General features: G+C 43.2%; 1 protein-coding gene across 3 annotated transcripts in view; it reads left to right on the forward strand.

The window, feature by feature from the left end:
* LOC119978730 (plexin-A2-like) overlaps window positions 1-26179 on the forward strand; it is a 512723-nt gene that overhangs the window by 393804 nt on the left and 92740 nt on the right. For all 3 annotated transcript variants that reach the window (XM_038820560.1, XM_038820562.1, XM_038820561.1), the window contains 4 exons: window positions 9313-9480; window positions 16236-16329; window positions 19357-19596; window positions 25951-26094. In XM_038820560.1, coding sequence (XP_038676488.1) covers window positions 9313-9480; window positions 16236-16329; window positions 19357-19596; window positions 25951-26094 — 646 coding nt within the window. The remainder of the gene's footprint in view (window positions 1-9312; window positions 9481-16235; window positions 16330-19356; window positions 19597-25950; window positions 26095-26179) is intronic.

Here is a 26179-nt window from a genome sequence, read left to right on the forward strand (position 1 = left end):
TGCTTTTCCATTATAGTGACCATTTCAGCAATTTTGTTCTGGCACGTAATCTCAGGTTCTTTCTGTGTGTCTGAATTGCTGATTCTGCTGCCAATTTCAATATTTTTTTAACCTCTTCAGTTCATTTCTCATTGTCAAGCTTCCCTTCTGCAACTTCCTTTTGAAGGCTGTGAATAGTTTCTTCTGTTTCCTTGTTAAGACTTGACAGTTCCAAATTCAGTTGTTCTATTTGAGTTTTATAAGAACTGCACTGCTTGGTTTCTTCAACATACTTCTTCCCTTGTGGGATCACTCGTTGCCCTCTTTGTGGGGTCTTTTGTTGCCCTCCTCACGGAGACTCACATATGCGATGGAGTTAAAATTTGAACAGAATTATGAGGGAAGACCCTGGATCTTTTTTGAACGTTGCCCTCCATCCAGGGTCTTCCCTCATGTCCATAGCCCGTTCATTTCTTCTTTGGGTTGCTACTTTGAAGTGTGTTTCCACTTTAAAGATATTACCGCTGATTGCATTGCCACTTTAAGACTGTCACTGTTTATTTTTCACGCAGCTTTCAGGAGCTGCCAACAGTGTCTCTGGTTTTCTACACTTTTGGTGTTTTGGCAAGAGTGTGGCTGCTCTTTTTGAACTTTTTTTAAACTTATACTTTTACTAAAGGGAGGCCATTGCAGCAATCTCTGCTATTTTCTTTTCGGCCATTTGCAGGGCTTGTTTATTTTTTTGAACGAGCCATTTTTTTTTGTCTGCTCGGGACCACTTTTTTCCCATACTTCAAGCTGTAGCACTACTCTGTGTGCTCTGGTTTTTGAACTTTGCAGCAACTCTCCTTCGTTTTTTTACTTAGGGTTTTTTAACCAAAAGTCTAGCTTCCAGCTGCCCAGGATTAGTTTCTCTTTTTTTACTCTGTTTCATTTTTAAACTTTTGACTCAGTTGATCGGTTTTACAGGGATTTTTCTTTTCTACCAGCTTTCTTTCTTCACAGTTTTGCTGTGCCTGTCTTTCAGTTTCTTCAATCCACAAAGCCTCCCGGGACCACTACCTGGTCTAACATGTAAGCACAGGTACTTTACTGTATTCAGCTCACCCTTGCGGATTATGACCAGGGGTCTTGCTGTGGTCTCTCTGTTGCTCGCCTATCTCATAATGTTCTATGTTTTCTGATTCCACATTATTCACGTTCTGGCAATATCTCCTCTTAGGTGCATGTCTCTCCAGGCTTCAGTGTTCCATACCTTCAGGTACTATTCTGTGTACCTTAATTTAGTTGACATCTTTCTTATTGCTGTTGATCGCCATGTCATTCCTGACTGTTCCCTGATCATGGGCGGGATTCTCTAATCTCACGGCAGTGTGTCCAAGCCGTTGTAAACTCCGTCTCGTTTTACGACGGCGTGAATGGGCCACTGCCAGGACTAATTCTGGCCCCTACAGGGGGCCAGCACGGCACTGGAGCAGTTCGCGCCGCTTCAGCTGGCGTGAACTGTGCGCCACGGGACCTGCGCATGCGCAGTGGCCTCCTTTAACGCGCCGACCCCGATGCAACATGGCGCAGGGCTACAGGGGCTGGCGTGTAGGAAAGGAGGCCCCCAGTTAGAGAGGTCGGTCTGCCGATCGGTTGGCCCCGATCGCGGACCGGGCCACATCGAAAACAGCACATCTCATCTACCAAAAGTTATCGACATGAAACATCGGGCGCGATTTAACGAAAACATTTCTAAGTGTCGTTTTGGTGAGTTTGACGGGGGTTTCTCGTTGGCTTTTTCAGTGAGATCCACACGGGTATTCACCTACATGTTTGGGCTGAGGGGAGTTTCTCCCCAGTGTAGCCCACACAAAGAAACCTCGCTGGCAAGATCAGCAATCCGAGATTGGGCCATCTCGACACACCCCACTCACGGGCAATGCCCCCCCCCCCCCCACACACACTACAATTACCCCAAACCCCCTTCCAGCTGAGGACAACCTGCTATAGGGTCGCTAAGTGCAACCTCCCCCCTTTTCAGGATCATTATCTTCGCCCCCCCCCCAACCTTCCAGAGGCTCCTGTCATACCTGCCCTTCACCCCCCACCCTTCATTCCCCCCCCTTTCATGGGCATGACACCCCTCAGGACTAGGTCCTTGGCAGTGCCACCTTGGGCACCTAGGCAGTACCATCTGGGCACCATGGCAGTGACAAAGTGCCATTCTGGCACTACCTAGGCCAGTGCTAAATGGTGTCATGGTGAGATCTCTCCGGCGCAGGCATTGGTTCCTGGGCCTCGGGAGAATCAGGCATCTGCGTATTTAAATGAACCTAATGGCTCACTTAAATATGTAAATCTGGATCTCGCCCAGTGGGATCCAGATAACGATGTCTCGCGAGATCTCATTTGATGCATTTTGAGCATTGCAAATCTCGCAAGAGGCCTCTTGTGGGATTTAACAGCCTTGTCAAGTCACAGAGCCAGGCGCAACAAGGCCATTCAATCGCATCCATTCACTGTATTTCACTCTCCATAGATGCTGCCTGTCCTGAGTGCTTCCCACATGTTTTATTCATATTTAACCCTTTTAGCCTCCACAATTTGTGTCATTGTAGCAGACTTAGCTGTCCTTTCGTGTGATATCTATGCGATGGAGTTAAAATTTGAACAGAATTATCAAAAATGTTTCATCAGTTTAACTTGTCAATCAGAGTTTAGCACTGTACAAGCATTTCGGCAAAACACAATCTTTGCATGAAGTTAAATTTATTTTAATTTCTAAGTTAAATGTAGTGCATTTCAACAATACCCGTTTATTTCTGGGTCCAAAATTCAGATCCAATGCAGACAAACGGACAAAAGCTCCTCCAATGGCCACTTGTTTGTTCGACAGCTGAAATAAAATTAGTCCGGCTGATTTCAATCCAGTCTCCTGTCGGTATAATTCGATACAAATTGTATTCCAAGTTGACCATTTCATGGCTGGTGCATCTTCCTGTAAATTTGAGATAAAGTATGCTGCCTTGAAGAAAATCCAGTGGGAGTCCAGAGTGCATCTGATTGCTGGCTTCAAAGAGCCAATGCTTTGATCTTTTCGGGTGAGGACCATATTTTCACCATTTTGTACGGAAGACTTTATCTTCCTATGACTTCTTACAGTCGGCAGGGCTGCTTGATCTTGGAACTGCTGTTCCTTTGTTCTACGTTCAAAAGATTCCCACCAGCTACAGGGAATGAATCTTCCATCCTGTGTCTTAAAGAGCAGGTAGAAGTCACTGAACTTGGCAGACTTGGTGAAGCTGGCCAATGACATTGCAAGTGAGGTACCTTTTTATTTGGGCTCCCGATTGCTATTCAACATGGGACAGGTGGGGAACATGCTCTCGGTGGGGAACATGCCTGTGCTGAAGCTTTATGAATGGCTGTATCAGCAGGCATGTCAATGGGCACAGGATTTTTAAGAAATTTCTGGCACTGCTGTGAAGTAAAATCCATGCTGCGTTTGGAAACATTATTGTTAATTGTATTAAAACACAAATTGCTTTCAGATATTCGATTTGGTAGCTCTCAGCATTGCAGCTATATTTCAGCAACAGCACACTGAGAATGGGCACTTGAAAGTTAGTGAAAGCGTTTTACAAGGCTGGAACCAAACTGTGTTATTCTGGTGCTATCAAATATCATTAGAGGAGAGTTTGTGCTGATCATGATATTTAAACCCAGCGATTCGATTTTAACCTTTACCCGATGACCAGTTAGGGTTGTAGCTTTGCCAGTGCTTGGGTTGAAAGCTCTGCTGTCTTGGAAAGAGTTCCAGTGTTCGTGCAGTGCGCGATGACAATTAAGCACATGAATTAGGAGCCATTCAGCCCCTGAAGGGTGCTCCTCAATTCAATAAGATCATGGCTGATTGGAATAAGGCCTCGCTTTGTTGGACATTGTTACTACAAATTTACATTTTGGGGATTGCAGGAATTCTACATGTACGATATGCCGGTACACAATTGCAAAGATAAAAGAATAGTTTTTAAAATTCTCACCATCTTTGGACTTCAAGCAATGGGAAATGGCAACAAAAAAAAGATTTTGCAGGTGGAAAATGCTGAGAAATTTGCAGATTTAAATGACTAACAAGAATTTAAATGTAAAAGTCACCACAGTCCAGCGGAGCCCTTTGAGAGAAGACGGGTGGTGGTTTAACCTGAGGGTCGCCATACCTCAGGCGAGGGGCAAGGTTGAGAAGGCGGAGCCTTCATGAATAACCTCAGCTGGCACGGGAATTGAACCCGCCCTGTTGTCATCCACATCACAAACTAGCCGTCCAGCCAACTTACAAGGATATTCAGGACCTGATGTGTTTAATGCTTAGCAATCAAATAAGCGGCCTGAATGTGGAAGAGAGGGGCAGCAGGGTAGCATGGTGGTTAGCATAAATGCTTCACAGCTCCAGGGTCCCAGGTTCGATTCCCGGCTGGGTCACTGTCTGTGTGGAGTCTGCACGTCCTCCCCCTGTGTGCGTGGGTTTCCTCCGGGTCCTCCGGTTTCCTCCCACAGTCCAAAGATGTGCGGGTTAGGTGGATTGGCCATGCTAAATTGCCCGTAGTGTCCTAATAAAAGTAAGGTTAAGGGGGGGGTTGTTGGGTTACGGGTATAGGGTGGATACGTGGGTTTGAGTAGGGTGATCATGGCTCGGCACAACATTGAGGGCCGAAGGGCCTGTTCTGTGCTGTACTGTTCTATGTTCTATGTAGAGCAAGTGAGGGGAGTTTTACTTGTTTGCAAGATGCAGTCTACCTTGGCCAATGCTGATTCAGAACAAGAAATACTGTGCATACAATATGAAGCTATTGACCAAAGCAGCATATTGAGGAAAGATTCAGTCTGTACGCAGGCACAGAACAGTATGTTAGTCAATAAGCTCTTAATATAGAACCGATCTGTCTTCCATTAGAAATAATGTGGTTTGATTTCTGGCTGAGCGCCACAGGCTGGAAGAGTTTAATGAGATCCACACTAATTACAGCTTTCTATTTTCAATCTCCTCTGATGAATGGAGTTGAACAGAATAGAATTACATGAAAATAATCCTGACAGGCTAATAATAATCTGAATAGCTAATTACTGGAGAATTCGGAGTAGCTCAGACGGGTGTTGCCAGCACAGAATACAGTCTATTATATATCCCATCCAACTGTAATGCTGCATATGGATCACCTGAGGCTGGCAGGGTGCCCTAGCTCTTCTGCTGGAGTGTATTCCGTGCATTCCAAATCTCTAAATGTTCTTTCTCATACGTTACAGTGGAAAACCCTAGCACCACCGTGCTAGCCTTGGAACATAATAGAACTATCACTGTGATGCTGCACTACATTAATGATTCCCTTTATGGTGCTCATGGTTGTCGTCTGCTTTTGTTGAATGTAATAATTGCAATTCTCATCAATCAGTATGCACCACTGATCTCATTCGGTGGCACTTAAGCGAATGTAAACAACTGTCCAATTTATGAGCTGTGGGAAATGTTTTTCTCATGAACATTAAAAGAGAGGGAGAATGTCAATATTTCATCTTGGGTTCTTAATGCCCAGTCTGAAAGTTTCAAGCGATATATTGACACAAAATTGACTTTAGCAACCTACAAGCTACCATAATTATTTGAAATTCTCTCTCTCTTTCCCCCCCCCCCCCCCCCCCCCCCGAGACAACTTGAACACTATCATTAAAGGGACAAGCCAAGGTAGCAATGTATGTGCTGCAGTCTCCAACACCATGAGCAATTCCCAGGGAGATTCAAGTCAACAAGACAAAATAACGTAACTGAGTGAGAATAAAAGACTGGACGCTATCTCTCAGAGTTTGGGTAAATATATGGGAAGAGAAGTTCACTTGTACGATTGGCACAAATGTACAATCAATGAACCATAATGAAATTTCCAAACCTATATTAGGACCACTATTTTCCCACTGCGTTGCATCTGGCGCCAATCTCGTTGCGGCAGGGGTATCGTTCGTGGGAGAGGCACAAATCGGGGTTCGCACCGGGTGTGAAACTGCTCGCAAGTCACCCGGCCCATTAGGCGCGATCCAGACAATCCATATAGCTCAGTTAAATATGCACGAACGGATTGAGGCCGCGCTCTCTTGGCTCCCAGGGGTCACTGGCCACACCGGCGAGGCCTTATCCGGGCGCTGATTAGGACTGGTCCCCAGAAGCGGAGACCTGGCTTGATGATTACTCTGGGGGGTCTCTGAGGCCATTGGAGGCCCCTGGCTAGTCAGTGGCTGGACAGAGCAGCACACTGGCAGCGCCAACCTGGTGCCAAGGGTTGTGGCATGAGGGGGAGCATGCCCATTAATGGGGGATGAAGGGTGGGGACTAATGCAAGTGCCTGTTTGGGTACACTGAGGGAGAATTCAGAATGTCCAAATTGCCTAACAGCACGTCTTTCGGGACTTGTGATTGGAAACCGGAGCACCCGGAGGAAGCCCACACAGACACAGAGAATGTGCAGACTCCGCACAGACAATGACCCAAGTTGGGAATTGAGGCTGGGACCCTGGCACTGTGAAGCAACAGTGCTAACCACTGTGCTGCCGTACCGCCCATAGTTCCAGAGACATTTAGGCGAAAGTTTTGGAAATTAAGGAAACAGCCTGAAAGGGTATAGCAGAACAATTTTAATAGGTGAGTACAAGCATTGGGAGTTGAAACTGCCAATGAAGCTCCGAGAGAAATCAATTTCTTAAGAAGAATTTAAGAATTCACCACCTTCTGTGACAAGAACCCAATTTGAAGACCAAAGGGTTATGACCACGAGAAAAGATGCGATAATGGCTGATGATTATAAGCTGACCCATAAATATAAACCTTTGCTCCTTCACCCCCATAATTTTGAAAAGGTTAGGAAGTGGGAGAGTGAAAGGAAGGTGGGAAGCTAAGGTGAGGAATGGATTGCTGAAAATCAGCGATGATCTCCTCAGACCAGGAAGGGAGGAGGGTGGAGGTGAGACATGAAGGCTGAGGTGTTACCACTTGCAGTAAATTGGGACACATTCGTTCAGCCTGTTGGAAGTTGCGAGGAAAGCCCATGGGACTTGATGGTGTTCATACGGAGGATTCTGAAAAGGGAACGAAAGTGCTGAATGCTACAGGGCAGACTGTGGCCCTAGCTAGAACTTTGAGACCTGAGGTAAACACTACTATGGGAGCCGGAGTGGAAAATGAGGTAGATGGGAGATAATGATGTAGCCAAATCCATAACTGTTTCAAGGGACACAAGTGCTATGAAAGATTTTCTTAACTAGAGAGGGATTTGGATTTCCTTCCGGAGGATTGAATGAAAGCTAAAGTGTTGTGTTGGTGAATAAGGTAAATGGAGATAACATCCCAGTTTCATTTTATAAAGTGTAATTGCAGTGAGTTATTCCCAGCTCCAGTAGTTGTTAGTGAGGCTAAGAAGTTACCAGTAGATGGAGTAGGCTTACTTTTGGGGAATGATTTAACAGGAGTGTGGTTTATAGCTTCACCCATCATTCAGGAGAGTCTGAGGGAAGATGAGGAGGCACAACAGTCTCTCTCCCCCACTGGAGAAGTAAAGAACTGTTTTATTGTTCTAAAACCAGTGAGTGCTTGGCACATCCTTGCTGCAATCTTGAAATGATCCTGAATCTCCAGAAAAAGTAGACAATCTTGCCAGAAGGCTCGAGACCCTCGAAAAAAGAGAAGCAACGTTCTCTCCCTCTCTGCTGTCGGTTGCCTGCTGTCTTTGTGAGTCTGCAGTGAAGATCATTACAAATACCCAATTGAAGTCCTAATGGTCAGAAGGTCTTCCCAGTACATCAAAGATCCTTTATCCTTGTATTTTTATTAATATTTTCTCTCAACCATCGTTGTGTGTGCGTGTGTGTAAGTAAAGTGGCCCTAGTTATGAAAGGGTACTAGATAGTCAGTTGTATTTCCCCCCCCCCTATTTAATTGTAATACTGTACTTGTGTTAAAGTTACAAACCTGATGACTGCAGTTTATTGGGTTCAACCAAGGTCCTCGTGTATTTTAAAATAACATTTAATTTTACTTGTATTGTGACTCCTACCTGGTCCAAGTGGCGCTGGAAGTGACTGTGCACTAGCCCAGGAGGCCGTGACATGGGGAGGAATTTCTTTACTTGGGGTGGTGAATTTTTTTGGAATTCTCTACCTCAAGAGGGTTGAGGAAGCTCAATCAGTGAGTATGTGCAACTCCGAAATCGATAGCTTTCTGAATACTGTTAACATCAAAGGATTGGGCTGCATGGTAGCACAGTGGTTGCACTGTTGCTTCACAGCTCCAGGGTCCCAGGTTCAATTCCCAGCTTGCGTCATTGGCTGTGCGGAGTCTGCACGTTCTCCTCGTGTCTGCGTGGGTTTCCTCCGGGTGTTCCTGCTTCCTGCCATGGTCCAAAGATGTGCAGGTTAGGTGGATTGGCCAGGCCAAATTGCCCTTGGTGTTAAAAAAAAAGGTTAGGTGGGGTTACGGGGATAGGTGGAGGTAGGTAGGGTGCTCTTTCCAGGGGCCCGCCAGCAGCGACCAGGGGTGAACGGTGCCGGCTGGACTCTGTCCGCTCGGCCCATCCGGGCCGGAGAATCAGCGGCCCCGCCGATTCCAGTGGCTGGCGCCGCGCAAATGGCGCCGATTCTCTGCACCTCGGAGAATTGCGCGCCGGCGTCGTGGCACAGTTGCGCGATTCTCCGGCCCGGCTCGGAGAATCGCCCCCATTACCTTTGCCCACTGTTAATGGCAGATGAGCTACAGAAGAATTCCTTCCAGCATTTGGAGTTGCTAAGATTGATGAAATCCTGCAGACAGATTTAGCCTTGAGTGTTGGATATGGATTTCAGAATCGATACATAATACAATAATGCTACCTTTTAAATTAAGTTACTCTGAAATGTAAATGTTTTAGTTGCAAATTTGTGGTTATGTGCAAATTTGTGGATATGCACAGATTTAGGCTGTCCTAATTCAGAACTGCAATATATGTGCATCGCATTAATTCATCAATCAAACGTGAAGCACAACTCAGTCTTAAAATAATAGCAAAAAAAACACCACTTTCAACTCTTAAAAGTATAGGAATATTACAGGGAAGGATATTGTTGGAATATGCAGGTTATCAATAGTACAAGAAAATCTGTATGTAATAATCAGTGTGGTTACTTGGCATCGATAACACTGTCAGACTTGAGGAGCTGTACCCTTTTGTATTGGAAAAAAAGCAGGGCCACATTTTGTTTTTGCAGTGCTGCTGCCAAAGACACACTGCATTATGTTTTTTTAATTAACTTTCTCCACCTTTTTCTTTAAAGGAGGTCTGTGTCCGAAGTTGTTTGCGTTTCTGCTCCATCCCTTCATGGTCCTGGCATTGTGCGTGTTTTGGTGAGTGTCGATCGAGCTCAGATGGAGGACAGCCTGCAGTTTGAATTTATTGACGATCCCACTGTCCTACGGATTGAACCAGAGTGGAGCATTGCCAGGTACCAGATCTTTTATCATCCAAACTTCAGATGACATTGATGCTCAAAACTAAAGTATTACTCGGGGTGAATTGAAACAATTGTACCGTCCGTACAAAATATTTTTGCTTTGTATCAACAGTATTGTTACACCGTCAGTGCAGCCTGAATCAGTCTGACTTAATCTCAGAGTGAAGCAGAATGAGACTGCCAGAGGAGGGAATCTCTTTGTTTCCCATCAGAGTTAGGTCGAGACTTAAAAACCTGCACAAGTTTAATGTAAAAGTGACGCTAGAACCATTTTACACCAAAATAGAGTAGAAACATGAGGTATTTCCTTTCAGCTGCAATATATAGAACTTCAAGCAGCTGTCCACTTTTCTTAAATATATGAACCTGGTATATGATATGTCAAAGTAAAACCATAGTACTCAAAGCAAAGAAGCGAGAATGTGTTTCTATTGATTATAAATGGCTTGGATTTAATATATTACTTGTTAAGGTTAGTCAGACAAACAATGGTGATTGTTCTATTTCTTAAATGCATTTTATGTAGGAAACAATATGCTGTTTTGTATACTTTTAATAATAATAAGTGCAGTGAAGCTATTTTGTTTTTTTAATTTGCCACACAAAAACGTGACTAATCAGTAGGAAGTGGCAGCAGCAGGACTTTTCTGTGATATGATTTTCACTTCCACAGAGTGCTTTCCTCTGGGATATGCCTGAGAAGCATCATGTACAGCTATAAGAATTACTGTGCAATGTTTCACCTCTTCGCACATCCTTTCACTGCAAGTTTATCAAGATTTTGATTGCATCGCTAATTTAAAGCACAGATCTATCACAGGGTGACAAACACTCCACATAACTGGCTTTTTAATCAGTAGGAAGTACGTGAATCCCAAACACTGTGGCAGAGATGCTAATGACTAGGATATACTCATGTACGGCACACTGGACATATAGGCAACATGTACATTTCACGACTACTTGTATTGCAATCTTTTGGGACCATAAAAGACTCTTCAACTTTAAAAAAAATCTATAAGCCAAGATCATACTACATTAAGAACAGCAAAACTGTTAATATTCATTGTCATGTACAGAATACCCAGGAACTCAGAAGAAGTTGTGGTGACTCTGTGCTTCTCCAGAAGGTGCACCATTGAAGTATCCCTGACTACAATCATTGTAAAATCTTGAACTGAGAAGAATAGCCACCTTCTGCTCTGTCAATCTCACTGTAAAAACCCTTGAAAAGATTGCACCTTGTTGACCGAGCTGCAACAGGGCTTTTAATGCCATGCTAACTTAAGAATTGTGAGCCACCAACTAGCCCTGAGAAGCGAAGATCATGGGCGGGATTCTCCCCTACCCAGCGGGGCGGGGGGGTCACGGCGTAGCAGAGTGGCGCCAACCACTCCGGCCTTTGACGCCCGGCGCTGGGGCTGCCCGAAAGGCCTTCGCCGGTTCGCGCATGCGCCGGTGGTGACGTCAGCGGCAGCTGCCGCTGACGTCACCACCGGCGCATGCGCGCTGGGGGATTCTCTTCCGCGTCCGCCATGGTGGAGGTCGTGGCGGCGGCGGAAGAAAAAGAGTGCCCCCACGGCACTGGCCCACCCCCCGATTGGTGGGCCCTGATCACGGGCCTGGCCACCATGGGGGCATCCCCCGGGGTCCGATTGCCCCGCCCCCCCCCCCCCCAGGACCCCGGGGGCCCGCTTGCGCCGCCGATCCCGCCGCCGCCACCAGAAGTAGTTCAAACCTCGGCGGCAGGAGAGGCCTCCCAGCGGCAGGACTTCGGCCCATCACGGGTCGGTGAATCGGCCGCGGCCGCCGAAAATCCCGCCCCCGCCAAATCCCGGGTGGCGGAGAATTTCTGCCACGGCGGGGGCGGGATTCTCGGCGGCCGCGGCCGATTCTCCGACCCATATTTGTGGGATGTCAGATTTCTTCATAATGATTTTTTAACAAAACACACACATTAAAGTAGTTTTTTTTTAAGTTTATCTTTGGATTGAGATTAAAAGATGAAATAATTTGCTTTCTGAAATTTTAAAGTCGAAGAATTCTGTGTTAAATTCCTGGTTTCCTTATCTGTGAGAATGCAATTGGCTGCGACCCTGTTTGTTGACAGGACTGCTGTTCCATGCCCCTCAACTTTAAGCTACTGTCTTGAAAGGGGGAAGCTTTGCCCCAGAGATTGCTACACCTTTGTGGGAGCTTCCTTCATGGTCAACGCTGAGTTCTGTTGCTTTGCCGCTGCCTGCAAAATCCGAACAAATTGTCTGTGCATTAATTAGAAAGCAATTAAAAGACAATAAGAAAAACTTTACTGATGTCGTTATTAATGCAGAATATCATTACGCAAATATTTTGAGGCAGTAGAAACAGCTTCTTAAATCCTCTGCTCCAAGTGAAAGATTCTTTCTCATTTCTTCACCCTTCATATTGTTGACTGAGACCCCTGCTCCAGAGGATTGGTAGACACAACCATTTTAACTTTGAATCACATGACTTCTTTATAAACACAATATAAAAATCCCAATGCTTATCACTATTACAAATGAGGTTCTATCAAGCACTGTATCAAAACTCCATTACACACAGTATCAAAACTATGTTCTTCAAAGCTGTTAAAACATACTCTTGGACCTAAATACCACCAATTAAGAGGCGCGGTGATCAGACTCCATCTTGGTGCATCCTGATGTCCTCTCTGGTTACCAGACCCAAAGCCCGGCTTCTTAATATGGGTATTCCTGCAGGCTATCGCTTCAGAAGTCTCTTTGTTTTTCCTTCTTACACCAATGTCGTTGGCACTGATCTAGTGCTTCCAGTCAGATACTCTCACGACAGCAGTAATCAATCAATCAATGTCTGGTCACAAATGTGTAAGAGTCGTGCCTCATTCAAGGGTCGTATTTCATCACAGGAGTATGACACACTGAGGTCTGTGTTTAATTACGATCTGTCCAAGGCGTAGCAACAATCAATGTCCTACCAGTTCCTTTTCTCACACCCTGACGGCACATCCTGTTCTCACTGCAGACCCCTGCTGTTTATGCTGATATAGAGTTGGCATTTTTAACCATCAGGCATTGCTTGTGTCTTCACTTTTCTGGCATCTTTGCAAATATCTATCAGGCTATAGTATGCTCAGAAAGAAGTTCATCACTTCAATGCTGGAAAAACAAAACTACTGGATCATTTTTTTAAAATGCCAAAACAACAAAAATAGAAAGCTGCAGCAGATAATACCGCAATCTGTTTGACAGGAAGATCCCAACAGTGGGAGGGAAAAATCCTGTCCTTAGTCTAGGCCTCTGGATTACTAGTCCAGTGACGTTACCAAACACCATCCCCACTTCAATTTAATTTTGGTGGATTGACCTGTTTGGTGGGTAATCAGACTCAAATAGAGGCAATTTATGCCTGGGTTCAAGAGAATCAAGAAGAGGGAGCCAGAAGAATCCTAAAAAGAAAAATTGCTCTCCACTACTGCTTCTGTGCTACGTGTGGTGAGTCAAACTTATTATCATTCTCAACACTTTGAGAGATTTGTCCATACGTAATGGCGTCTATTTTGTAAATGAGAATGATGCCTTACTGGATGCCTGAGTTGTCTTCAGGACTTGGGGGAAGCTTTAGCAAGATGATTCTGCCAACGGGCATTTGGTGCTGGAAGTGTGGAGACTTTGCAGCTGTTTATTTGTTGCCCCAACAGAATGGAAGAGTTGAGACCCATTGTGAACCAAACTTGAACACCCTTCTCCTGAAGGGAAAAGGTGTTGATGTTGCCACAGATTATCCAGGTGCATCCTGCAAATGATGCAGGGGCTGTTTAGCACAGGGCTAAATCGCTGGCTTTGAAAGCAGACCAAGCAGGCCAGCAGCATGGTTCGATTCCCGTAACAGCCTCCCCGAACAGGCGCTGGAATGTGGCGACTAGGGGCTTTTCACAGTAACTTCATTTGAAGCCTACTCATGACGACAAACGATTTTCATTTCATTTTCATTTCATTTCATCTGTGGATTTACACATCAGTGTCTGAAGAATGCTGCAAGGGAGCACAGTACTCGAAAGTGACAGTGACTAGACTTCAATATATCCTTAGTTCCAGTACGTTATGGTGGAAACATGCCACCTGCGATAAGTCAAAGGCATATGACTCTTTTAGGAGAGAAATGTAGGCAAATATCGTAAGCTCAGGCTATAAAGTGAGCACTCACCTAGGTCATAGTGGCATGGTGCTGAAGTTGATTTTACTTCTTGATCTGCCAGACCTTCGTGTCAGCATTATTTATATGCTTGGATTTATTGAGGCACATAATGCATTCTGCTATCCAGTTGAATTTCCATCGATAATTTTGGTTTGAAAATGTTCTTCTTGAATGCTTCCATTTTGGATTTCTGAGTAGATCAATGCTTGTACCTTGCTGACGTCTAAATTAAGCTCTTTATTCAACATCTGTTGGTGTTATTTTCACAGTTTCTATCGGTGATATTTCATGACACTGAGAAAAGAAATATTGCACATGCGAAAATATCACTCACTGATCCTGCCACGTGCTGCAATTGCATATCCATACTCCTGAAGAAAGTATAATTGCTCTGTGCAGAACAGCACAAGGAGGAAGCACTCCGAATAGCAGAACAGATGCCGAAGCATAAAACCAGCAGTGCTGCATTACCGGTGTAACATTGCCCATTACAGTCAAAACTTGATGTGGTGCAAATTGTAAACACCTCTCAAACCATCGGCACTTATTTAGCAATGCCACATTAAAACTGTTTTTAAAAAAAAACTGCTGTGATTATGGTTTTCGAGCTCTTCAACGTACAGCATAAAACAAAGACATTTGACAAGTATTCCGAGGGATGTTTGACTTGCAGAATAGTTTGCAAGAAATTGCTGAGGTGCTGTTTTTTTTTTCTGGAGGAGCAAGCTTCTCTTTAAATCTGCAGCTGTTTCTTCATTACCGTCCGTAAACTCCATGGGTCTGTTTTTCATTTCTCATGGTCCATAATGTGAGAAATTCAGCTCTTTGCATCTAATTAACATTTTGACAGAGCAGGTGATTCCTAATAAATAATGAACAGTCTGCCAAGAAATGAAATTCTGCCACAATCAGCATTGCAATATTTGGAAGAGGATTTCATTAGGCTGCGCTTTTTTGTAATATTTGTGCCTCAGACTACTTAATAATTTATCATGCAATATCTAGGCAGCAAGACCTGTTACACCAATGGTACATTCAATTTACACTGAAGACTTTACTACAAAAGCGTACGCGTTTTAGGGAATTAAATTTTCCCTGCAAATCTGGGCGACCAACGAGTGGCCACAGGGCCCATTTGCTGTCCAACTAAATTTGGCAGGTGAACTCTAAGCTGGAGGGCCAGGAGGCACAAAATGAGCAGAAAGCTGCTTTTGTAGGTGGGAGGTGAAGGGGGGGGGGGGGGGAGAAAGATAGAGAGAGTGTCTCCAACTTGATGTGCCCTCTTTGTATTTTAAAAATATTGGAATTTTTAAAATGGCCACACCGATTTGGTCACCATTGTTGAAGACTGCCTCACTGCGGGTAGTGGGGCCAGCAGGCTGTTTGGAAAATTAGAGATGCTCTGTGATAATTGGCCTTAACTAACTTTAATTGACTACCTGCTACATGAGGATGGATAGCCCTTCCATCCTTAATACCGCCTCTGGAACATACCTTGAAGAAGGGGTGGTACCGGCATCCTGGCCTCTGGTGCAATATTATGTGCTCACCCATCTCTGACATGTCCGCCCATGATTCCATTTGCTTCACTTCCTTCTATAAATTTAAGCAACTTAATTATTCTTATCTGACCTTTCTCACTGTCTTGTTTCAGCCAGCTTCAGAAAGATTAGTCAAGTGTGTGCAAGACGCAATATCAAATCATAAGAGGATCCTTTTGTGATAACTCTGGGTTATGCTTTGGTATATTAAAGTTTTGGGCAGCGCAGGCATTTCAACTAAAGAGGGTGGTCAGGATCATTGGGTCTGAGAGAATATCTCAGGCAGACCTCAAAAAAACAGACCTTGGACAGCACGGTAGCACAGTGGGTAGCACTGTTGCTTCACAGCTCCAGAGTCCCAGGTTCGATTCCCAGCTTGGGTCACTGTCCATGTGGAGTCTGCACGTTCTCCCCTTGTCTGCATGGATTTCCTCCGGGTGCTCCGGTTTCCTCCCACAAGTCCCGAAATATATGCTATTAGGTAATTTGGACATTCTGAATTCTCCCTCAGTGTGCCCTGGCGACTAGGGGCTTTTCACATTAACATCATTGCAGTGTTAATGTAATCCTACTTATGACAATAAAGATTACTTTACTTTAAAGTATTGACAAGCAGAATACAATGTTGCTGAACTCTCCAGTGTTGACAACATAGATTATTCCAAGGACCAAAACAAATAATTTTAAAGATCTTAGTCTTTTAGTTGGAGCAACTATCTTCTGATTGAGGTTTTAGCCAACAGAAAATGAAGAGCCGCAACAGCTTTTCTTCTGTGCAAGTGGGAGAATGATGTCCTTTAATGCGATTTGCATCCGTTTCTGTAAAATGACAAATTGTTTTTTTTTAATGAAGATTTGAAGACAACAAATAAACATTCCTGTTTTATTTTGACATCATTTAATATGAAGTTCTGGAAACTAAATTATTTATTGGAAACAATATTTATTAACAGTCAATTATATTCAGTGTATTTGAGTACAAAATTCTTCTGTTCTTTTTTACTTCAGTGGCAATACTTCTCTAACTGTGTTTGGAACGAACTTGGATATAATCCAGGAACCCAGAATTCGTGTGAAGCATAACAGCCGAGAATCACTTAACGTAAGTCTTGGATTGGTGTCAATTGCAGTTCTTCTATTACCCAGAGTGCACATTTGTGTGTTCCATGGGTAGAACAAGAACATTTTAGCCAGAAGTTCCGAGGAGTGGTAATCACAGATACATTGCCACTCCACTCTTCTTACTTGCCCTAGCCGGGAGCTCCACATTTCTCACACGATCTGCCACCTCAAATACTGGTGAGAGAGGTGCCAGCTCTACCGGCTCCTGGGGCTCAGCAGTGTATCGTGGCACGTTGGAGGCAATGAAGCCTTTTAAAGACACCCTCTGCCCTGAAGCAGGTGGGTTTAAATGCCGCAGCCGCTTTGAGAAGTCAGGGAGAAGGTAGAGTATGTGGGCGGGGATGGGTCGCTGGGGGTAGAACATGGCGGTTTTTCGTATAATGCTCCATTCTCCGCCCGATTGGGATTCCCTATCGCAGCGGCTGGAAATTGAAAATCCCGGCTGTTATCTATTTGGGGAGGGGAGTGAGAATCAAAATTAGACAATTGCGAAGAAGTACAATATTCAACAAAAATATAACAATTTAGAACCTCTACAGCATGTGTTTGCCCAAACAACCAGCAAAATAATATATTTTATATTACACTGTGTAATATATAATTATATATATATATATATTAAACATTTTGCCTAATCCAATAATTTATAATGAGGTATTATGGATTGATGAAATTATCATTGTTTACACTTATGAATAATACAAATGTAGAGAAGGATTAAGAAACTGCATTTTAAATATTCTATGCCACAATAATCTTTAAATCCAGTAAAACAAAAACAATGAACTACAATTTCAGGATGATGCAGTGCAAACGTGTGGTAATGTAAAAAAAGTTAATGCATTTGTGCAAAATCTTTCACTTTTAAAGTCACACAGAGAGGGTTAATGGAATTTCTGAATCTCCTTAATGGCGTTTAATGGAAGATTAACTTTTGACAAAAGAGCCTTTGTCAGCACAAAGAGAAACAAAACAAGGAGAACAAGAGAAAGAGAAATCTATATAGATTTAATTTTGTATTTTATCTGTGGTCATTCTTTAATTAAGTAAATTAGCCATTTCCTCACTGGGGAAAAACTCTTGGGAGTCTGCTTGACTCGGGTGAATTGACCGTATGGAATTTCAATTCAATATCTGGAATGTTCCGTTTTGCTTCAGCTCACAGGAGCTCATTTGTGGAGTGTATTCATGCTCGGAAATTTAGTTCAAATTAACTGTCCCTGGAGGGAAACTGAAATGAAAAATAAAGCTTACTGTACATCGAACTATACTCTGGTACATCCCTGTAGTCTGTAAGGATATTGATTTTCTTTAATATATAAAAGAAAGGTATCACTGCAATGTTTGAAAAGACCACAGGGAACATGAGTTGTTCCAAAGTGTACCCTTATGCTCATGTAATTTGTAGGACAGTTTAGTTCCTATGGTTTAATAATAAAACACAATCATTATGCGAAGCACTATGTTTCCAATCCCCACCCCTCGGTTTGGTGACAGAGGAGCAATTAATTGAGTGGGAGTGTGCATCCCTCCACCCTGATTAAGTCTGGGTGGGAAGGCCCATGGCCGACCGTCCCATTAAGCCAGCGGCAGGCAGGGGTCACCATGCAGGGAATATAACAAGCAAACCCTTCCCATGACCCCCCCCCCCTTCCCTCCATCATTCATCTGTGGCCTAAGTCTCCCTCCTTGATCCAAGGCCTCAGGTGGGTAGATGGTTGAAAGCAATCTCTAATTGGCTGGCAGCTCTTGGAACCTCTGTCTCCAGGGTCCTTAACCCCAGACCAAGGCCTGCTGCTGGCCTATCAAGTGCCTGAGTGTCATAAGCTGTGGCTGGCCTTCCTGAAAAGAAGCAACGTGGGGTTTCACAGTTCCCGGCCGAGACCCCATCACCTCCACAAGATTCCACCCTATAATTCTCTCTAAGGTGTGATTGTGCACAATGTATTGGTCATTATTTGGATACCAGGGAAATAATTTTCCTTGTGAGCTTCTGAACCCCACTGTCAGGGTTATCTGATGTTCTGCAGCTCACACTGTAAGGGAAACGGTCACTTATTGTGATTTTCCCAATAAATGGCCAGAGAGCCAGCTCACCGTCTAATTAAAGATGGAAGGTGGGCTCTCCAAGCTGGAGGGCCAATCGGAGGCCTTTCAGCTCAGAAGCTTCAGCAGAATGTCATGGGTGATCAGTGAGGGTGAGGGAATGTCAAAATGGAGGAGCCCCATTGCCAATGTCTTCAAAATCTCTCTTCAATGTGGCCACCACTGGAGAGAAGGCCTCTAAGCCTGCCTAGAATGCCGGCCACTGGCTACCCTGGAGAACGACTGGAAAATCCTTGTGGGCCTCCTTCAATGGCTGTTAACTCACCTAACCAGTGCAAGCCACCAGTTATCCCCTCCCCTTCCCTTCCGGCAAAATGGCCCTGAGGCAGATGGACCGGAAAACCCAACATGTCAGCTGGTGACGCTGTTTTTAGCACCTGCCCAGAACCAATCCTGGCCATAGCAGGTGTTTAAAATCCTACCCCGATTCACAGTTTAATGGGCTGTATCTTCTCTGTAATTGTGACTCCTTCTGGATGTGCCCATTGACACCCTTGTACTGCACGAAAACCTGCAGGAGGTGCCTGTCAGTAGTGCTGCAGAGGTGACCCCCCCCCCCCCCCCCCCCCCCCCCCAGACACTTGATCCTCTGGTTTGTAACCAGTGTGTAGTTTAGTGACACTTCATAATTGTTGCTGTACTGTGAATTATTAACTGTTAGTTTCAATATGCTTTCAGTATTACATTCTCTCTGAATAAAGCTCGTGGAGGTCTATGGCTCTAATAGCAAGCAAATGATTCCTGAAGTGTAAGCAGTTGTCGCAGCACTTCTGCGCATTTCCCATAAGTCTCAATCAGACTTGCACATTTATGCAAAGTCCAGGTTATAAAATAAAATATTCCAGATTTCAAAAGCATTTTAAAAGTTAAAACTTGTTCTTTTTTCCCCTTCTGCCACCAGGTGTGTGAAGTACAGAATTCAACCACCATGACATGCCGTGCCCCAGCTCTTACGCACGAGTACCGACCTGGGGTAGACACTGTAGAGCGGCCAGATGAGTTTGGTTTTGTCTTTGACAACGTGCAGACGCTGCTTATCTACAATAATACAAATTTCATTTTCTACCCCAACCCGACCTTTGAACCTCTGAGTCCAACAGGCATGCTGGAACAGAAGCCGGGCTCCCCCATTATACTGAAAGTATGTGCTAAGATCCGTAAGTTGGAGTGCTGTATTATAAACCCCTCCGCTGACATTTTCAGATCATGATTTTCATTGGTGCTGCAGCGGTCAAATGACAGGCGTTGATGATGATGGGTTGATCTTGGCATTTCTTTAACCCCCCCCGTAGATGTCAGTGTCACTGTCCAGGTCCTTAGTTGCCCTGAGAAGGCAGCAGCTTGTCATGAACTGCCACTGGCAGCTTCACACAACTGACTGGTTTGCTGGACAACTTTAAGTATGCAGATAAGAGTCCACCCTGATTATTTGGAACTCAAGTCTCATATAAGCTGGGTCGGGTAAAGACAGCAGGGTTCTTTTTGCTGAACAGTGTTTAGAACAATCTAATGCTTCCATGATCACTTTTCCTGAGTTTTATTGCCAGTTTTTTTTCCTAAAACTGCATTCAAAATCCCACTTAATTTCAGTCCATTCACTCTGTCCTCTAGTCACTAGTCCAGTAACATAACTATGCTACTCTACATAATAATAGATCCAAACGACAAACTATTTAATCCAAAATTTGCAAAGCTGAATTTGTAGATGTGGAGGTTCTTTTTACCCTGTCACACACTATTTTGTTGGGGGGGGGTAAAAAGTACAGTTTTTGTCAAACTAGCCCGTGGAGGGAGACACAAAGCAAGAAGGAATTTTGGGATGGAAATGACCATAACCTTTGAAAATAGATAAAGATTGTAAGAAAAAAAAGTCAAAAATTAAAATGTTGGAATGGAAATGGTCTAATTCGTATGCAATGAGAGAGGACTTAAACCTGATTAGTTCACTCAAAAGAGCAAGAGACTGGACAAATTGTGAAAAGAAAAAATTGCTTTTATTTGACAAATTGAAAAAAAAGAGAATGAATTCAGGATTGTGGGATTTTTTTTAACCCAAATTATTAGAACATGCAATGCTTTACTAAGTCTATTCAAGAAAGAGATCATAACATTATGTAAAGGGGATTTGGATTAATATGTCTCGAATGAATAAGGCAGGGAAATAGGATTAAAGTAGATAGCTCCAGTTGAAATGACAGCACTGGCACTGGGGTGAGGGACTGAATGAGGCTTGTGTCCAGCACTGTAAGCTATTTTCATAACATTTAATTTTCATGAGTCGGGGGGGGGGGGAACTCCCACCCTTTTGCAGAAAGGAAGGGAACACTAATTGAAAATATTTGATTAAGACATATTCAGGGTTTGTTTATTAAAAGCACTTGTGCAAGTCACAACCTTTCAGCACCAGTGGTGATATTTCCTAATTGTAATTGATGGCTGGTGTTTATTTTTACCGTTGGTGTTGAGATAAATTAACTGAGGCAAATGGATGTTACCATGTGGCAGGCCTAAAAGTATCATGAAGAGGCACATGGCACCTCGATGGTTCCCGCTGGTTAAACCGTGTTCCAGTGGTTCCAAACAACACTGAGGCTGGATTGGTTGGGCAGTTTTGAAAATGAAATGTTTTTCTTTTGTGGCCACAGGCAAACATGCCGGCATCTGTTTCTTATTTTCATTTGTTTTTCTCAGGAGATTCAAAGCCAAATAATCCAAATAGATCTGCAACTCCCTCTTAAAAGCAATATTTGGAGAGATTTAATAATTTAACATTTCATTCTTGCAGCATGGCAACAAACTACTTTTGAAGCATCAAGAACCTGAGAGCGAGGTGCATTAAATTGCTCTCCACGCTTTGAATTATTTATTGTCATCCCCTGTATTCTCTGACCTACATTGGCCCCTGGCCCAGTGACGTCTTGATTGTAAAAATCTTGTCCTTGAAATCAAATCCCTCCATGTCCTCACCCCTCCCGATCTCTGTCATTTTCTCCTGTCCTTCAAGCCTCCCAGATACCTGCGTTCCCCTAGTTTTAACCATCCCAACAATGGTAGAATCCCCTCCCCATTTCTTTTTCACCAGCATTGCCCCTTTAAGATTCTCCTTAACCTGCTTCTGTGACCAAGCCTTATCACCTAACCAATATCTCCTTATGTGGCTTGGTATAATTTTATTTTATGAGGCTCCTGTGCTGCACATTAGGATGTTTATATTAAAGGTGCTGCACCAATACAACTTGTGTTAGAATTAATTTAAAATTAGGATTTTTCATGACCGCAACAAATCTCACACAGCTGTAAGACAAAATTCCTCTTTGTAGTCCATCTCACCTCCTCTGCCAAAGACTTGGATAAGGGATCAATTTTAGCCAAGACCTGGGAAGAAGTCACCCGCCCTTCAGGTAGTGCAGGTGGACTGTTTTGATGTCCGCCTGAGAGGACAGTCGGAGCCTTCGTTTAGAGCCCCATCCTTCAAAGCTGCAGCATTCCCTCAGTACTGCCCTGACGTATCAGCCGAGGTTGAGTGCTCCAGTCCTGGAGGTGCATCCCGAACCCACAGAAGTGAATTTGCTGTCGACTGAGCTGAGGCCGGCACTTTTGTGCACAGAGCCTTTAATCCTTTCATAATCTTGGCAAAACAGATAGTCTTTAAAGCTTTAATGCATTATGCTGGAAGCTGCCTTTTGGCCAATTTTCCATTGCCTGGTTATTCTTGAAAATAATCTATATCTGGGCAGAATTCAAGTGATCATTTTGCACCTTATTCATGGCTTGTTGGAGTATATGGAAAATGCTGTGTGAGCACTTAATTTTTACTTTTTAACTGTTCACTGATCTAAATATGCCATATTTTTAAAATCTAACAAATCGGCTTAAATAATGGTTATGGCCAATCTACAGATTGGGCTATATCTGTGTCAATTTAACATCTCTGAATTCATAAATATAGAATAGAATCGCTACAGCACAAAAGGAGGCCATTCGGCCTATCTAGTCTGCATCGAACCTCCGAAAGATCACCCCACCTAAGCTCACTTCCCCCTGCCTATCCCCGCAACCCCACCTAAACTGCGCATCTTTGGACTTGTGACGCAAGACCGGAGGAAACTGGCGCAGACACTGGGAGGACGTGCAAACTCCACGCAGTCTCCCAAGGCTGGAATTGAACCCGGGATCCTGGCGCTGTGAGGCAGCAGTGCGGACCACCATGCCACCGTTCTGCATGATATCATAAAACAAAAACAACTTGTTAGTGGTTCATAACCACTTCAAAGCCTGAGGTGAAATTGAAAGCTCTGGCTTGTTGCCATATTATGTAATACATAAGAAAACAAAAGCGAGGGAATGGAGATTGGCAAATTTAGTGATCCATGCTTCCAACATGCAGTTTCTCTCATAGTGAGTGCAGGTCAGTAAATGTTATGTTCCTTTTTCCAGATCCATGGGGGTCGCAGAATTTATTCCATCATCCTTTAGCAGATATGAAAATGTAGAGCAAGAACGAAACATTTTGGAGTGATGTTGAGCTTTCCAATATACTCTGGTGTTCTTTGCACTGTTTTCCACAGCATTAGAGCACCAAGCTTCACTCGCAAGTCCTAAGGTTAACGGAATTTTTTCTAATGCTCAAGGCTGGTAGCTGCTTAAGTTTCCAGCACGAGTATCGAGCATTTAAAAGAAACTCCTTATATTGCAAGATTCTTAAATGAGACCCATGTATTAGTCTCAATTTAATTAATCCTCCGAGGGAGGTGAAAAACGACAGGTCAAACTTTCGAGAAGACACAGGTCCCTGAAATTTCCCCTTAAATCAGCAAAATAATCTAATGAAACTCGATGGTTAATCTAACCTTATAATCTATGCTATTTAACCTTGTCCAGTTTCATGATGTTGACAGTAAATTTTGGCTCCAATTCTCCTCCGTTTTTGGCTAATAACCGAGCAGCAATTATTGAACAATGGAGTAGTGTTAAAGGTCAGGAAAGAGAGATTTGGAAAATAAATGATAGCTATACCAGCCAAATGTAATGCTGAAAAATAATGGCCCTTACTAACCCCCAACCCATTCACTGTGCCCCCTCCCTCCCCACATTCCCTGAGGCTAGCTGGCTCTGGAGAAAATTGCATTCAGGTACATCGTGTGCAGAGATGTGTTTGTACAAAGTCTTTGATTTTTTTTTCCAAATGTCATTTTATTGGTACTTCCTAATATTGTTGCTTTCCTAATTTACAAAATGGAATCAACTTCCTTGGCGCTGCCAAAGACTCAAACCTGAGCTTTACCAGTTTCGAAGTGTCTCACTGCCCATCTATTGAACGTACCCACTTAACTAACTGGAGAGACATTTTATTTATGGTTTTATTTAAATCGTTGCACGCACTTCGGGCTTTGGAGAACTTAAAATTGAAGTGATTGGATTTTTAAGGTGTCTTCATGTTCTGAACTGAAAAGGTGCATAGCAATGTGACAACATAATGTTTTATGGTGTAACCTTTCTGTAATTTTCAGCGGATCGCACCACATGATATTTGAATACCTTCTGAGTAATGAAATGTAATTTCTTCAGTATTACAGAGTGATGATATCAAAAAGCAGTTATCTTAAAATGTTTTTTTGTAAAGTTTGCCCTTTCATGAAATTTTGCACAATTTCAGTGAGATGTAATCCTTGTCCATGTCCCGGCAAGGTGTTGTGCTCATGAATAGGGTAGCAGCAGATTCTCGAACCAGTGCTCACAGGGAACATAGAACTAGGTCTAATAGGGTTGCAGGCTATAGCAGCAAACTTAGTTTAGAATCATATTTCTAACCTTTTGATAGAGGTATGTTAAAATATACTTTTACACTACTTTTGTATCATTAACCGAATTGTATCATTGACATTAATTTAATTGTTGATCATTGGTCCAATTATGATTAAGCCAAAGAGATGACCGCAATTAACTGGAATCTATCCATGAACTACAAGGCAGAGAAATGCTATGTTGATTAAAATGTAGTATTAAGTTAAGTATAGAGTAATTATGTGGATGTTGTCCTGTAAACTGACAAACTATTGCATTTTAATAATTAGTTATGGGAGGTCAAATCTTACAAAAGAGATGATTTATCTTAAAGTACGAAAGGCTTTTCCATACTGAATTATATTTTATGACTTGAAACTGTAATTCTCGTTCAATATTCAAGAGGTTAATAGTATTTGATCAGTGCAGTTTTATAAAAGTGAAACCATTTATATTCTGAATAAAATTAGGCTTATTTAAAGGTTTTGCAAAGTAATTAACGTGTGCTAACCATGAAAAGAAGTAGACCATTCAGCCTATCGAGCCTGCTCCACCTTTCAACACCACCGTCATGGCTGATCATCCACTTCAATGCCTGTTGCCCAGACTCGCCCCATGTCCCTTTATCTCATTGGTAGTTAGAAATCTGTCAATCTCTATTTTAAACATGTTCAATGACTGAACTTCCACAGCCCTTTGTGGTAGAGACTTCCAAATAATGTCCTTTCTAAGGTAAGGGGACCAAAATTGCACACCGTACTCTTGGTGTGGTCTAACCAGGGTTCTTTACAATTGATGCAGGACTTTGCCATGCTATTCCTGCACTCAAATCCTTTTGTGATAAAGGCTAATATACCGTTTACATTCCTAATTGCTTGATGCACCTGCACTCAATGATGTATTGATGAGGACACCCAGGCCCCTTTGTACATCTACATTTCCTATTCTTATAGCATTTTAAAAATACTCTGTACCTCAGTTTCTCCTACCAAAATGGATACCCTCACCTTTTTCCACATTATATTCCAACTTACCCATTCACTAGTCTGTCCAAATCCTTTTGAAGCCACTTCGCAACTTTCCCACAGCACACATTCCCACCTAGCTTTGTGGCCTCTGCAAACTTGGTAATGTTACATTTGGCGCCCACTTCCAAATCATGGATAAATACTGTGAACAGTTGGGCCCAAGTGCTGACACTTGCAGTATTCAATTGTAGTCACGGCCTGCCAACGTTAGTGTGACCCCTTTATTCATACTCGTGTGTTTTCTGCCCGTTAGCCAATCCTTAATCCATGCCATTGAATTACTTCCTATCCTATGTGCTTGAATTTTGCTGACCAACCTCCTGTTGGTGGCTTTATCAAAAGCTTTCTGAAAATCTATGTCAACCAACTCTCCTTTATCAATTCTGTTGGTAACAACTGCATGAAAAGCTTCCAATAGGTTGATCAAATATGATTTCCCAATCATCAATCCATGTTGAATATGCCCAATCAGATAATTGTTATCCAAGTGTCCATTCATATTTTAAAAGAGAAAGATCTTCTTAGTGACTGTGTATGAGAGCTTCAACCAAGACTATTTATATTGGCAATAAACCTCTAACACATCTGATAAAATGCTTGTCTGTATTCTGATTTAAATTCAACTTGATTGAGTCTTTTTTGTTCAAAGACAGAATATCAAGCTTTGTGTTGCCTTTTGACAGGGCCGGAACCTGTTGCCTCCTGCTGCTGGTGGTGCAAAGCTGAACTATACTGTATTGATCGGTGACACACCGTGTGCTGTCACCGTTTCTGAAACACAGTTACTCTGTGAGCCTCCAAATTTAAGTGGACAGCTTCGAGTCCTGGTGAGTAATTGGAGGTCATACGCAGTAATGGTCTTTTGGTTTCCAGTCAAATTCTGTACCTTGCCTAAACGTGCTGAAACTCATA

This window comes from Scyliorhinus canicula, chromosome 15 (assembly GCF_902713615.1).
Source record: "Scyliorhinus canicula chromosome 15, sScyCan1.1, whole genome shotgun sequence".
Classification (NCBI taxonomy): Eukaryota; Metazoa; Chordata; class Chondrichthyes; order Carcharhiniformes; family Scyliorhinidae; genus Scyliorhinus; species Scyliorhinus canicula.